The sequence below is a fragment of the Rhea pennata genome, chromosome 8, assembly GCF_028389875.1.
Source record: "Rhea pennata isolate bPtePen1 chromosome 8, bPtePen1.pri, whole genome shotgun sequence".
Classification (NCBI taxonomy): Eukaryota; Metazoa; Chordata; class Aves; order Rheiformes; family Rheidae; genus Rhea; species Rhea pennata.
The window spans coordinates 548,629-561,955 of NC_084670.1; the positions used below are offsets into that span (position 1 = coordinate 548,629).

The 13,327-nt window shown below is 37.5% G+C and overlaps 1 protein-coding gene across 6 annotated transcripts in view; it reads left to right on the forward strand.

The window, feature by feature from the left end:
- LRRIQ3 (leucine rich repeats and IQ motif containing 3) overlaps positions 1–13,327 on the forward strand; it is a 41,268-nt gene that overhangs the window by 11,436 nt on the left and 16,505 nt on the right. For all 6 annotated transcript variants that reach the window (XM_062581388.1, XM_062581383.1, XM_062581387.1 and 3 more), the window contains 2 exons: positions 5,360–5,525; positions 13,202–13,288. In XM_062581388.1, the coding sequence (XP_062437372.1) occupies positions 5,360–5,525; positions 13,202–13,288 (253 nt within the window). The remainder of the gene's footprint in view (positions 1–5,359; positions 5,526–13,201; positions 13,289–13,327) is intronic.

Genomic DNA, 13,327 nt, shown 5'->3' on the forward strand with positions numbered 1-13,327 from the left:
TAGCTTCATTCTTCTATCAGTTCAGATGTCAGTAATTCTGTAATAGATGTTCCTTTTCTGCCATTTAATACATTCACATACTGTTCTTACTAACATTTTTAGCTGTATGTTTTCTTCTGCAGTTATTTTCTTCCATGATCTAAGCAGCTCACTTTGCTCTTCATTTATTATTCTGTAGAAATTTGAGATTCATTTATACTGAATAAAATAATTGTACTCCTTTCTTTCCCCATTTATAACATGCCTTCTGGAGTTAAACAAATGTTTTTGATAATGAACACATACTGTGAAATAGCTGTTCATATTGACTAATAACACACTTCTGATAATGTTCATACTGAAAGCAATGGGACCGCTCAAGTCATGAGCCTTCTATAATGAAATAAGCCTTTACCTTAGTTATGCTTTTGTCTTACACTACTTCATTTTAGCCTGATTTTTCAGTTTTCCCATCTCTAGGGAAAGCCATTGCAGTCTGTGTAGTCTCCCTTCCTTAAAAACCTGTAGTGAATCTTTGATTATTTTGTTCACACCTCCGTGAATAGTTTTCAGTTCTACTGAATCCTTTGGGATGGCCAGCACTCTGCAGGATGAGTGTACCGGGGGGTGTCCTGGGATTGGCACAGCCACATAATGTGCTGTTTTGGGGTTCTTTTCTACTTCCCTCATAATTCCATCATTTGTTTTGAATTTTTGTTTGAGAGTGCTGAACAGTGAACTGACTTTTCATAATTGTCTGTCAAAACTCAGGAATCTCTTTTCAGACTGGAAATAGGTAGTTCAAAGCCCCATATTATGTACTTAAAGCTCTGATTTTTTTTTTTTTTTTTTTTTTGATGTTCGTCACTCTGCATTTATTAGTACTGAATGTTTATTTAATATTTTATTGTCATTCCATATCATGAGATCTTTCTGTAACTCTTTGCAGTTGACCTTTTCTGTTATTACCCTGAATATACTAGTATAATGTAGAATAATAGTGTATGACAACAAGCTTTGTCATCTATCTTTTTTCAGTCATTAATGAATGTGTTGAACAAGACAGGCTTTCACTATGATCTCTGAAATGCCACTGGTGATCTTTTGCCAGATCAATCATTTTTTACCCTTCATTTCCTCTTTTATAGTTAGTTAGTTAAAGCTGAGTTCTTTTAAACTCTTTACATGTACACTATTTGTTTCTAGTTATTTGTTTCTGCTTTTTTTCCCTGACTTTTGTAAAGCCACATGTCAGTACTTGAATTATAACAGATCTTCAAGTGCACCCAAGAGCTAGAACTGAAAACTGAAATGGTTAGGCTTCTTGCATACCATGGTGGAAGTAGTGAAATTATAACATGATGCATTTACAGGACAGATAACACAAGAACTACTATGCAATGCAAGACTGTAGGTCAAAATACACTACTTTGCAGAAAATTCTGGCCACTGTGTCAGAGTCATATACTGGAGAAATTTGTAGGTGTTGCCAGTTCTGTGGCAGTTCTGTCCACTCCCTGCGGAGCATCAGAGTTAGTTCTGTGTTGCAAAGGTGACAGTGAAGTCAGAAACCTGTGCAACAACGTGGTATCTCTCCCACGAGGCACTCTGTGTGGGGTGGATAGGAAGCAGTGGAGAGAGGTGGAGGAACAAGCAGTAAGTCAGAAGAGTAAATAGAAGAATTAATGGAGGTAGGATTAGAGAGAGCACGAAAGGAACTGTGGGATGAAAGCCAGAGAAGGTAGGAGAGCCTGGCATAGAAACAAAACCAGTAATACCAACCCTAGGAGGCGAAACTCAGAAGGGTAGAATGGAGAGCGGAATGTACAGTACAGCCTGGTGCAAAGCAGAAATGGGAGGATGGTTTATCATACACCTTTGAGTTGGTGAGGGACTAGGAACCGAAGGATGAAAGGAGAAAAATGATACTTTGCTTTATTATTTTGTTGGGAGATTGTGTGTTCTGATAAGATTCAAAGAAGGATATTTGCTTAATACTTTCCTGATGTATCTGGTGTTTGATATGAAATCCTCCAAAAGATTCAAGCAGCATGACTGTTGACTAATTATCTGGGGATCTTAGAACAGCAGGATTAAACACAGTCACTGCCATAGTGTCAAAGCTTGCGCATTTTTCTGACTTCTACTCAAAACATGCTGGCTTATTTATTCCAGTATAGTGTCAGTGCTGTTATTTATTACAAAGCAAAAAGACGTGTTTTGCAGAATTGTGTGTGCAAGTCCTGTGTTGCCATTCTGGAAGATAAGTACATGCAAGTGATTTCAATGCCCTGATCGTTTCCAGAGGGGAGACAAGTAGCTGTAATTCCTAAACACAGCTGTACTCTTAAACATGTTCAAAGCATGGGCCTTTAAAATTTTTGTCCTTCGTGGTTGTGCATTTTACAGGTTATTAATGCCATTTTGCATATTACCATTAAAACTTCAGTGTCTCCATAATTGCTTGAAAACTGTTTCATTAGTATGTTAATATGAAGTCCTTTGTAGATAATGTTTTGTCAGTCTTTTTAAGGTACTGTATGTTGCATTTTAAAAACTATATACTTATTCTTTGTACTTACTGAGTAATTACTGTGACTAGTCAGGGTTTCCTTGAAATTTGAAGATCACTTCCAGACAGTCTTTAATTTGATTAAACTCTTGTTATATTAGGCTAGAGTTAAATCTTTCAGGACAAAAAAATCGATCTTTTTATAAAAATAATAATCCTAATTTTTATTTCTGATATATTAATATCAATCTCTACGGTTAAATAAAGAATACGGTTAAATAAGTTAATTTAGAATCACTGATGCCTCTTCAGTAAAAAACTGAAATTTAAATTGAACCAAAAATGAATGTTTTTCAATATTGTGTCTTTATCAATTACTAGTGCCAGGTGCTTTAGAAGATTAAGAAAACTCATGAAAAATGAAATTCTAGAATTTACCTCATTTTTATATGCTAAAGCATATGAAAACATATGTAAACATTCGAAATCTATGAAACTACATGTTTAACACTTTTTATGTGAAAAGCCTGTTTTTAAGGTATTGTGCCCGTGGTATAAGGGGGTGTTACTCCAGAGCTTGCTCTGCGCAGCCCGCGGGAGCTGTGGGTGGGCGCGGGGCTCCGGGCAGCGCTTCGCTCTGGTCTCTGCCGGTGTAGTGTGCGCAGAGGAGCTGCCTGCGCGGTGCTAGCTGTGCCCCTCGGGAGCTCCCGCTCCCTGCCCGCCGCCGCCGCCGCCTCCTCCTCCTCGCAGCAGCCCTCCCCGCGCAGCGCGCGCCCCTCTGTACTCCTCCTGCGCTGTGTCTCTCACCCTGGCTTTTTACTTAGGAGTCAACGTCTAGAACAGTGTGTACGGGGAAGAGCGGCAAGGCAGGAGAGGGGCGAGATGACTTCTGGAAAGGAACGAAGGTCTCTGTATCAGCATCTGTATTCACTGCGGGATACTGCCAGATTTACTTGAAAGGCACCATATCCGAGCAGTTAATTTCTAAGATCATATTTTTTAAAGAGAGTGGGGTATACCAGGTATGAGTTATATGCATAAGAATAGGCAACATGCTTATGTCTCTTTATGTGTACTTGTATTTATTTTAGTCTTTATTTTTAATCTTCATTTGAACAGTTATATATGCCTTAAGTCATTTCCCTTTTCTCCCACCACATCTTTTCTAATTGGTGTAATCAGAAATGAACAGTATCCTTGATGATAGGATCTTGGTGATCTAAAAGGGTTTTTTTTTTTTTTTTTGCCTTTTTGTTTTGCTTGGCACTCATTTATTACGTATTTTTATTAGTCCTGCACATTTAAATTGTTTTCCAATGATGTTTCATTGCTACAGCAATTTGCTTTCATGATTTTACTAATATTTTAGAAACCAATGAAGTTTATCAGTAAGTCAAAATATCCCTTTAAATATGCACCGCTTTGTATTTATCAACACTGAATTTCATCTACTGTTATTTGTTCATTTACTTACTTTCTTCATTAGTTTCCTCTAAAGGTCCTCTAGACTTTACTGTCCCATTTAGTTTCATGACGTGCACTTTTTGCCATGAAATAATAGTTAAAGATGACTAATAAGTCCTCGTTAGGCTTCAGGAGAGTGTGCTTTGTATCAGCCATGTTCGTTAATATGCTGGCGGTTCCAGCAGGGGACTAGGAGGCATTTTTCTTTCTGCTCAGAAACTGCGCTGCTTTGTCTCCGATGTTTGGGAGGCCTTTAGTTCTTAGTTTTGATCATTTCATTTGGCCCTGAAATAGGGCTCACTGTTGGTCTCTCATTTGCAGAATTACTGCTGATGCCCTAGAAAGAAGTTACTTTTACTGTATACTGGCGTTTCTGTAAAGCAGCAGATCTGAAATGAGAAGGAATATTACTGTTGCTTTACATACCCATAAAAGAAACCCCGTGTTAATACTGCGGTTCCATCCTGAACATTGGTTAAGATCTTGCAGTTGATTCCAGTGGGAGAATCGACTTTATGGGTGTGAGGGTGAACCCTAGGCAAGAGTGGAAGAGGCATGAATAAAGCTCTGGGTTAATGGCAATGTGATACAGCACAACAGTAGTAAGATGAAGTAAATTTGGCACCAGACAGTAGAAAGATTTCCTCTCAGTGCCTGATGATGATGCTACAATGCTGTGGGAAAAATGCTGTTCATCATATGTCATTGATCCAGTATTGTTACCAGTACCATCACTTCTGGGGCTGTATTAAATGGGAATGGTTATGTCTAATGTAATTTAAGTGATATAATTCGTATCTAAATAGAGTTGTTAGCTGTAAACAGCTAAAGAGATGGAAACTCCATCATGCTTGTCAGAATACTGTAGTTTTCATTTTAATAGCTGTGAAAAGAAAGCAGGCTGTCTCGCATAAGTCAGGTATTATCCCTCAGATAGATTCTACCTTCTAAATAGGACAGATTCACCTTATTAGCAGGTTGTTAAATTCTTAGTTTAGATAGGTCTAACACTGATAAAAGTAAACCTCTTTACATTCTGTTTTGTTTCCAATTGATGTCAGTCAGTCAGTCCACCCCAACTTGGCAGACTTAATACACATGTAAGATTCTTCCTAAAGCCTTTGAATGTTTCTTATCTGGGAACATCACTGTGTATTGTATATGAAAAAATATTGCATATTTCAGCAAAGTGGATAAATTATGTAAGCTTTAAGGCTTATAACTGTGGATTTTCTTACATTTTCTGAAGTTTCCAATTAAATATTTCATTAGTATTAAATATTTCAGTATGGAGGTTTGCTTTACTTCAGCTGCAACAATGGAATTAACTCAAGTTTATTCCAGTTCTGAATACTACTTACTTTGTGTACTGTGAAATAGTAACAAAGTTTCTGTTTTTTACAGTAGAATTCATCTGCATGAAGTTCCACTGCAGACACACTACAAAGATGAAGATAAACAAATTCGTAGTCAAAGAACATCTGCAGTGTGTGGTAGTAGAAGCTTTATGTATCACATTGTTAAACCAGGACAGAACGCTAAGGATGAGAAGCATTCATCTGAGAAACAAGTAAGTATGCTATTTAGAAACATTTTTTTCTCCCCTAAGCAAATGTCTGAGCTCTGCAAATAGGAGCAAGAATCATTCTAAGCATTCCAGGAAAGACTATTAAAAATAAAGACTAGATAAAGAAAACTTTCATGGAATGGTTGAGGTTGGAAGGGACTTGTGGAGATAGTCTAGACCAATCCGCCTGATCAAAGCAGGGTCACTTAAAGCAAGTTACTCAGAACCGCGTTTAGTCATTCAGAAGATCTGGTCAGTCTTTTCCTTTAAGCATCTCTGATGCCACATAGTCTGCTGACCGCCTTGCACAGCTCATTTACGTGACAGCACAGATCCTCAGCAAGCACCCATCTCCTGTAGGCTAGGAGACCTTCTGCTGCTGTCACCATGGTGAGAGGCCTCAGACACTCCCTGCAGCTTGAGAGCTGCATCCTTCTTCTGGAACTCCATTTGGGTCAAAGCCTCAGGCATTTTAGAGACAGTTGTGGCAACAGCTGTGGGGGACCATGTCCTGTGGTGCATCATTACCGTTGCTGAGGACATGCATACTGAGCAAAGCTGCTGTACCCCTTCCGCATAGACTGTTCCCTCTGACAGCTGTGTGCTAGGCCAGCATTTACATAGCCTCTGCCTAGTGCCTGCTGAAAGGGTACCTGGGCAGCAGTCAGCTGGGACAAAAACTGAAAGGACCCTCAAAGATCAAAAGCAGCTGACAGCTCATTAGAGGCTGCTAGAACCTGCTGGAAGTCACTGTTTTCCGTAGCTGCCCTTCCCCGACAGCGGCAGGCACCCTCACGTTCCTCAAAGATAACAGCCTCAGGTGAAGTTTCCAGAAGGTCCAGGAGATACCAAAATGGAGCCCAGAAACTGCTGTGCGGAAAACTGCTGTGTCTGTTGACTACCTCTGTTAGCTGCACTCTATTCTTAGTGTTTGAGATTCTGTTTTACAAGTAAGAATTATGTTGACATTTAGTGCAAATGCAGGATAGAGGTAAATCTCTAGGCTTAAATGCTTTATTTACATATGTAAAACCTACACTCTTGATAAGTTACTTGTGTTTAAATGTCCTGGTGCTTGAAAATAAGTTCTTACAGGACTAATGCAAAATTAAAATATTAAAATAAAATATTAAAATAAAATATTAATTGTTACTGCTATGGTGTTTTGCATAAGCTCCCTGCCACTCAGCACAAGGTACATGTTTAGATATGCCCTTCTTTAAGTAAGAACTGCTGTACTCTTTTCAGGGGTGCAAAATACAAAGAATATACTTTTATGAATGGAAGAAAAGGTTTGCTTCCTTTTTACATAAAACTTTCTCTGTTTTTCTGCCATTGCCGTGTCTTTTTGCCCTTTACAGTTACAAGATAGTATTGTATTGTCCCACTTTTGCCAGTTAATGATAATTCTCTCTTCAGAGAGAACTGAGATTTTCTTCTTCTTAAGTTAAAAATAACTAAATTATTTCATGTAGGCTATATGGTAGAAGGAAAGGAGTTGTGGCAGATGAAAGGAAATTCAGAGGAAGTTTGGAAATCAAAGAAATGGGTTGGTAGAGTTGTTGGATTTGGTTCCTTCTTGTCTCTGTAATTGATTTACCTATAACATCTCTCTGTTCCATCTTTAAATCCTATAGGAAAAAAAGCCTTAATGGGGAATGAGATTATTATTAATATCTAACCAACCATCCTGATTATTTGAACTTAAAAGAAGCAAATATTACTGAAGAGATGGACTCGAACATAGTTTTTTGGAAGCCAGTATTTAATAACAGAGACAAAATAACCATCATTTTAAAAGTGTGGATTTTTTTCTCATCAGCTGTGTTTTCAGTGAAAGGATGTTACATCTTTATTCTTTGTGCTGATCCATCAGAAATAGAAAAGTCCATGGAGTATTTTCTCTCTTTGATAATTTATGAAATATCTGACCTTAAAATAAGAACATTTTTATTAGAACTTTACTCTGTCTGTCCCTCAGTTCATTTCACAGATTTTAACAAATGTGTAATGAAGTATTACATTGGTTGATTCATGCGTTATTCTTGTGAGTTTGGTCACTGGCTTCAGTTAGTAGATCAAGCTCTAACATGTGATTGAGTGAATTAAAGGTTTCAGATGCATGTTGTCTTGATTTTAACACACAGTGGCATGCTTACTGTAGCTGAAGTAAAGCGTAGAGAGAAGAAAACAAACAGCAGAAGGATGCTGTTGCCAGCAGTGCAGAAGTGCACTGTGATACGCAATGTTAATTCCTAGCTGTGTTAGTATTGTTTAAAACTGCCAGTTTTCTTTCAGTGTAGCAATGCGTTTTGGTGTAGGTCTAAAATCAGAATACAGAGATTCCATAAATAGCATAAACTGTAAATAAATAAAGTTTTGAACTATGAGACCCTAGAAGGAGATGTGCTACTGAAGGTGCTGTTTTTGAGTAAGACATTCAGAAAATCCTGACAGGTGGCAACTGTTAGAGAAGCCATTCAGCAGCGAAGTGAAACTGGATCTCGTATTCGTGAGGTATTCGTGTTTCAAATTAAATCTTGTAACAGTAATGGTTTTGGAAGGTCTATAAGAACCAATAATCCTTTTGAAAAACCTACCTAAAAGATTTTCTAGTTTTGGTTAAATATGTGGAAGAGTAATTAGTGCAGCAGAAATAGGTACAGTGTCTTGAAATAACTGTGAAATAGTTTTGCTTTAACATAAAAGAAAGCACATGTTTTTGTTAAGGGAGTAAAAAATTGCAGTTACTGTTGTAGTATGTTATGTTACATTTGAAATGTTTTCAAAACAGATAGTCACGATCAAGCAACATCAGGTTTGCTCATAAAGTCTCTGCTTGTGAAAGGGAATGGCCTGCTTAGAAAGGGCTGACAAGTTCCCTGCCCCTTGTTTTCCAAGCTGTGCCATCAGTCTTTTAGAATCATAGAATCATTGAATCAGTAAGGCTGGAAGGGACCTCTGGAGATCATCTAGTCCAACCTCCCTGCTCAGCACGGTCACCTAGAGCATGGCAGACAGGGTTGCATCCAGGCGGGCCTTGGAGATCTCCAGAGAAGGAGACTCCACAACCTCCCTGGACAACCTGTCCCGGTGCTCCGTCACTCTCACAGTGAAGAAATTCCCCCTCACGCTCAGGCAGAACTTCCTGTGCTTCAATTTCTGCCCATTGCCTCTTGGCCTGTCACATGGGACAACTGAAAAGAGTTTGTCCCCGTCCGCTTGACACCCTCCCTTCAGGTACTTGTACACATTGATAAGATCCCCCCGCAGTCTTCTCTTCCCCAGGCTGAAGAGGCCCAGCTCTCGCAGCCGTTCCTTGTAGGGCAGATGCTCCAGCCCTCGGATCATCCTCGTAGCCCTACGCTGGACTCTCTTCAGTAGCTCCATGTCTCTATTGTACATTTATCCATAAATGTCCAAATCAAACATGAATCAGCTGCAAAGCAGCCCCAGTCTACAGCCTGACCATTTAAGATCTGAAAAGAATTTCTGGCTTGCTCTAGAAATTGTGAAAAAACTCAGTAGCTGATTCACAGACAACTCTGAATAATTTGTGGAGTACACAGCTGTGCAACAGAGGTGGAATAGGAGAATGGTAAACTTATAACCTGACCTACCTGTGTTATTTGACAATCATGGTCAAGCCATCAATGAAGTCAGGATGTATTTTTTCTAGTAGTTAGAAGTGAAATATTTGACTTCAGCTGATGGTATTTTACAGAATCAAAGAATGATTTAAGTTGTTGGAAGGGACCTCAGGAGATCATCTAGTCTAATCCCCCTGCTCAAGCAGAGTCACCCAGAACACATAGTCCACAATCATGTCTAGACTTTCAAAATGAGACTGTATAGCAGTGGTATATCTACAAAGCAGTTTTTGGAGCACTTGAATATAGTTTGTGAATGTGTGCTAGAACAGAGTCATAGAAAAAATTCAGTTGAAAGGAACAACCTAGGTGTTTGGGAAATATGTTTGAGAGCTCAAAGGCATTGGTTCCATAGGATGAAGTGGTGGGTGAGTTTGTGGATGAAATTGTGGTACTAGTCGTTTCATTTTGGAAAGCACATAAAGCCCACAAAGCTGAACGTCTTGCATAACAACACTCTTTGCAGCATGTTTGTTTGTTCGTTTTTTTTGGATGAAGTAATACATGTACTTAGGAGGCTGATTCTGATTGTTGTTTACTTCTACTTTGTAGCAACAGAGCTGGAAAAATTTGATGTGGCCTTGGTGTTAGGGAGGAATCAACCTCATCATCTCCCCTTTCCATAAAGCTATGAAAAGTTCTGTTTTATATGTATATTATTTTTGTGTTATTGTTTCTATTACAAGACTTTCCCTTATTTTTCAATATTAATCATTCTCAGGTTAGAGTAAATAACTCCCTAAAACCATCATGACTTTGGTGACACATGGCTTTGAGTGATTGAGCACTGGAACAGGTTGCCCAGAGAGGCTGTGGAGTCTCCTTCTCTGGAGAGACTCAAAACCTGCCTGGACACGATCCTGTCTAACATGCTTTAGGTGACCCTGCTTGAGCAGGGGGGTTGGACTAGATGATCTCCAGAGGTCCTTTCTGCTCCACCGTTCTGTGATTCTGTGACAAAGTGTAATGATTTCAAACAACCAGAGCCAGTGACAGTTCCATGACTGTTGGTGAGTCATAAAGTCAAGTCAAGGTCAAATCCAGCCTTAAATAAGCTGAGAAAATTCCATTAACACCAGTGGAGTTGCTTTGTTTTGACCTGGACCTGAAGCCAACTTCACCTCCAATGCCTTTAGTGTTTTTGCTTCTGTTTAATACTTTCTGGATTGCCTATGAAGCCATAAATACTGATTTAGCAAAATCTGCTGAAAGCAGTATTTTGAGTCATAAAAAAGCTGAGGAGTTCAAAAAATAGATACTGTTAGGATGAGTGATTATATACAGAATTAACCTTTTGTTTCTCTTTAAAAAGCAGAATGAAAATAAATATAGCTTAGTTTATAATAAATGTTGTTGGTATTGCTTTATTAAAAAATTTAAAGATTAGAGGAAGGGATGGGAGACCTACATCAATTTTTTCCCAGCTGAATATTTATATGTTTACAAGTTAAAATGTACTTCTAGCAGTTATGTATTGTAAAATGCTCCTTTTTGCAACTAAGGCTGACATAATGCTAGTGTATTTAAGAAAAAGGCTAGTTATCACTTTAGTAGTGAAATTGAGGGCATCTACTGTAAGCTTCTAAATTGTTTTTCAACCCTTCTAGAGCAAATATACTTAACACCTGTATGTATTATTGAAAAATTGGAATTCTTTCATGGTTCAAGCCATTACTTACAGCAGAGTGAAGAGTGAAATAAATTGTTTTTATTCTGGATGACATTACTTTTCAGTAGCTTGACTTCGTTAATCACAGTGAGAATTCATTCTTACCCTGTGAATTTCATACTGGAGGATGGCATTTTCCATTCATTCAGAGGCAGAAAAACATTTTCAGTAAATGTATTTATAGGCAATAACTGCTTAATACTCCTTGGAGAGCTGGAACATGGACAGTCAGAATAAAGTGTTTGGGGCAGCATTAGTATATATTACCAATTCTGTAAATTATCATAATATTATTTCTATAAATTTTGCATACTTATAGTATAGGAAAATGTTATCAACATGTCTCTTACTAATGAGAAAAGTCATACTGAGCTATCCTTATGTGAAGTAACCTTATTCTTTGAAAGACCAAAGCAGCATCTTAAGAGAGACACATTAACATTTAGTTGCTAAATATGACTGCAGAATTAACATGATTCCAGCTTTAGAGCTTTTTCTTTGGCCATTTGTATTAACTGCCAATTTTTGATGCCATTGCTAGTGTAAATGTACAGAATTAAGTTTACTGTTTGACATAAAATGCAGAAAATGTTGAGTGTACTTTCTGAAGATTTACTTTAACTTATAGCCAGAGTGCGTCTTTGTCCTGTTTCTGTTACATTTATATATCAAATTGCTTTAGATTGCATCATTTACCTGCTGTGTAACAGCACTGCTCATGTACTTCCTCAAATTCAGTATTTTTCTTTCATCACTTCCATACCTTGTTTTCTGTTACTCATTTCCATGCCTGATGGTGGTACCATAAAAATCCTATTGTGATCACTTTCCGTGTTGGGATATTATTCATATTCCATGTTTTTGTTGAATTTTTCAACACATTTTTTTCAAAAATGTTGTTCTCTAGGCTGAGATATCTTTTAATGAGAATAAAATACTCATTTTAGCATGTATTTTTAACTTACGGCATGTATTTTTAACTTACGACCTCACTCCACAGTTAGATCATGCAAATTTTCGATTTATTTTATAGGAGATATTTATCTTCTTAGTATTATGAGAAGCTACTACCATGAGGGGGAAAAAAAAATCTGCTGATGTTAAGATGGCTCCTAAATAATCACATAGACCTGTATTAGCATTTCTGGACAAAGAAGGAGTAACAGGATAAGAATATTAATGCAATGATAGCAATCTTATTACCCTGGTAGAACCTTTTAGTGATGATGTTAGAGATCTGGAGAAATGCTTTAAATGCACAGTGTTGCTGAAATTAAATGCTACTGTTAATGGCCAACAACATTCACGAGTACTGCAGAAAGCTTCCAGGGGTGTGATCCAAAGTGGCTCATGTTCCTAACAGATAGAACTACAGAAGGAAAAATAAAACCTAGGTGTATATCTGCCATCAATGCAGTTACATAATGCAGATGTATGTAAAGACATGGTCTGCTTTATATAAAAACAAATACATACTGTACAGCCAGTAAATGTTTAATTGCTATCTGAATCAGATTTTTGCCTCAGAATACTTAAAGACATGATGCGCAACAGACATGGCTTTGTCTCTAATGGATTAATTTAGCAGCCCATATTAATATGACTTTGGTCATCAGAAAAACTACTTGTTACATAATAGCATTACAAAACTCAACCTTTTGCTAGGTAACATTTCGTGTATATTAAAAAAAATGTATATTATCATTGCATATAGTAAGATGATGCTGAAAAATATGTTTTTTAATAACTGCTTAGGGAAAAACTGCTATTTTACAGAGTGTACTTAAATGTGAAGAGTTTATTTTACTGAATAGGCAGTTTTATTAAAGTACACGTGGGCAAAAATAATATTCTGTCCTGTGAACATATGATCTTTTTCTATACTGTGCTTATTTCTTTCTCTTGTCCTTATCTTTATCTTTTCCTTATTCTTTTTCTCCCTTCCCCTTCCCTTTTCTGTTCCCTTTCTTCTTCCCCTTCCCCTCTCTTTCCTTCCCCTCTCTTCCACTCTAATTTGCATCCTTGAGAGTACTAGATGAATCAGGGATTAGCTATGAGACAGAAAAACTTACGTATTTAACCTGTCACTTGCATTCTGACACAGATTGGGAGATTGACAATATGAAACAGGTTTATGTCTGAATTCTCCTGGGGGTTGACATCATTCTTCAGAAACAAATTTGAGAGGCACTGAGAAAACATTAGGAAAAATACAAATTTATTATTGAATGAAATAGTTACAACTACTGTTTTGAGTGAAATGTGTAAGATAAGTATGTCGTGTGTAAGATAAGAGTCATATGTTCTTGCATCATATCCAAAAGCAATTTGCTCTGTTTTCCTTTTCTTGGCATGGAAAGAAAACAAAAAGCAGCATATCCTTTGCAGAGGACATGGAAATGCGTATTACAGTTGATCTGGAAAAATTACATGACAGAGCTACAAAGGTAAAATTAAATAGTTTATTGGTTCAAGTACTGTTTTAA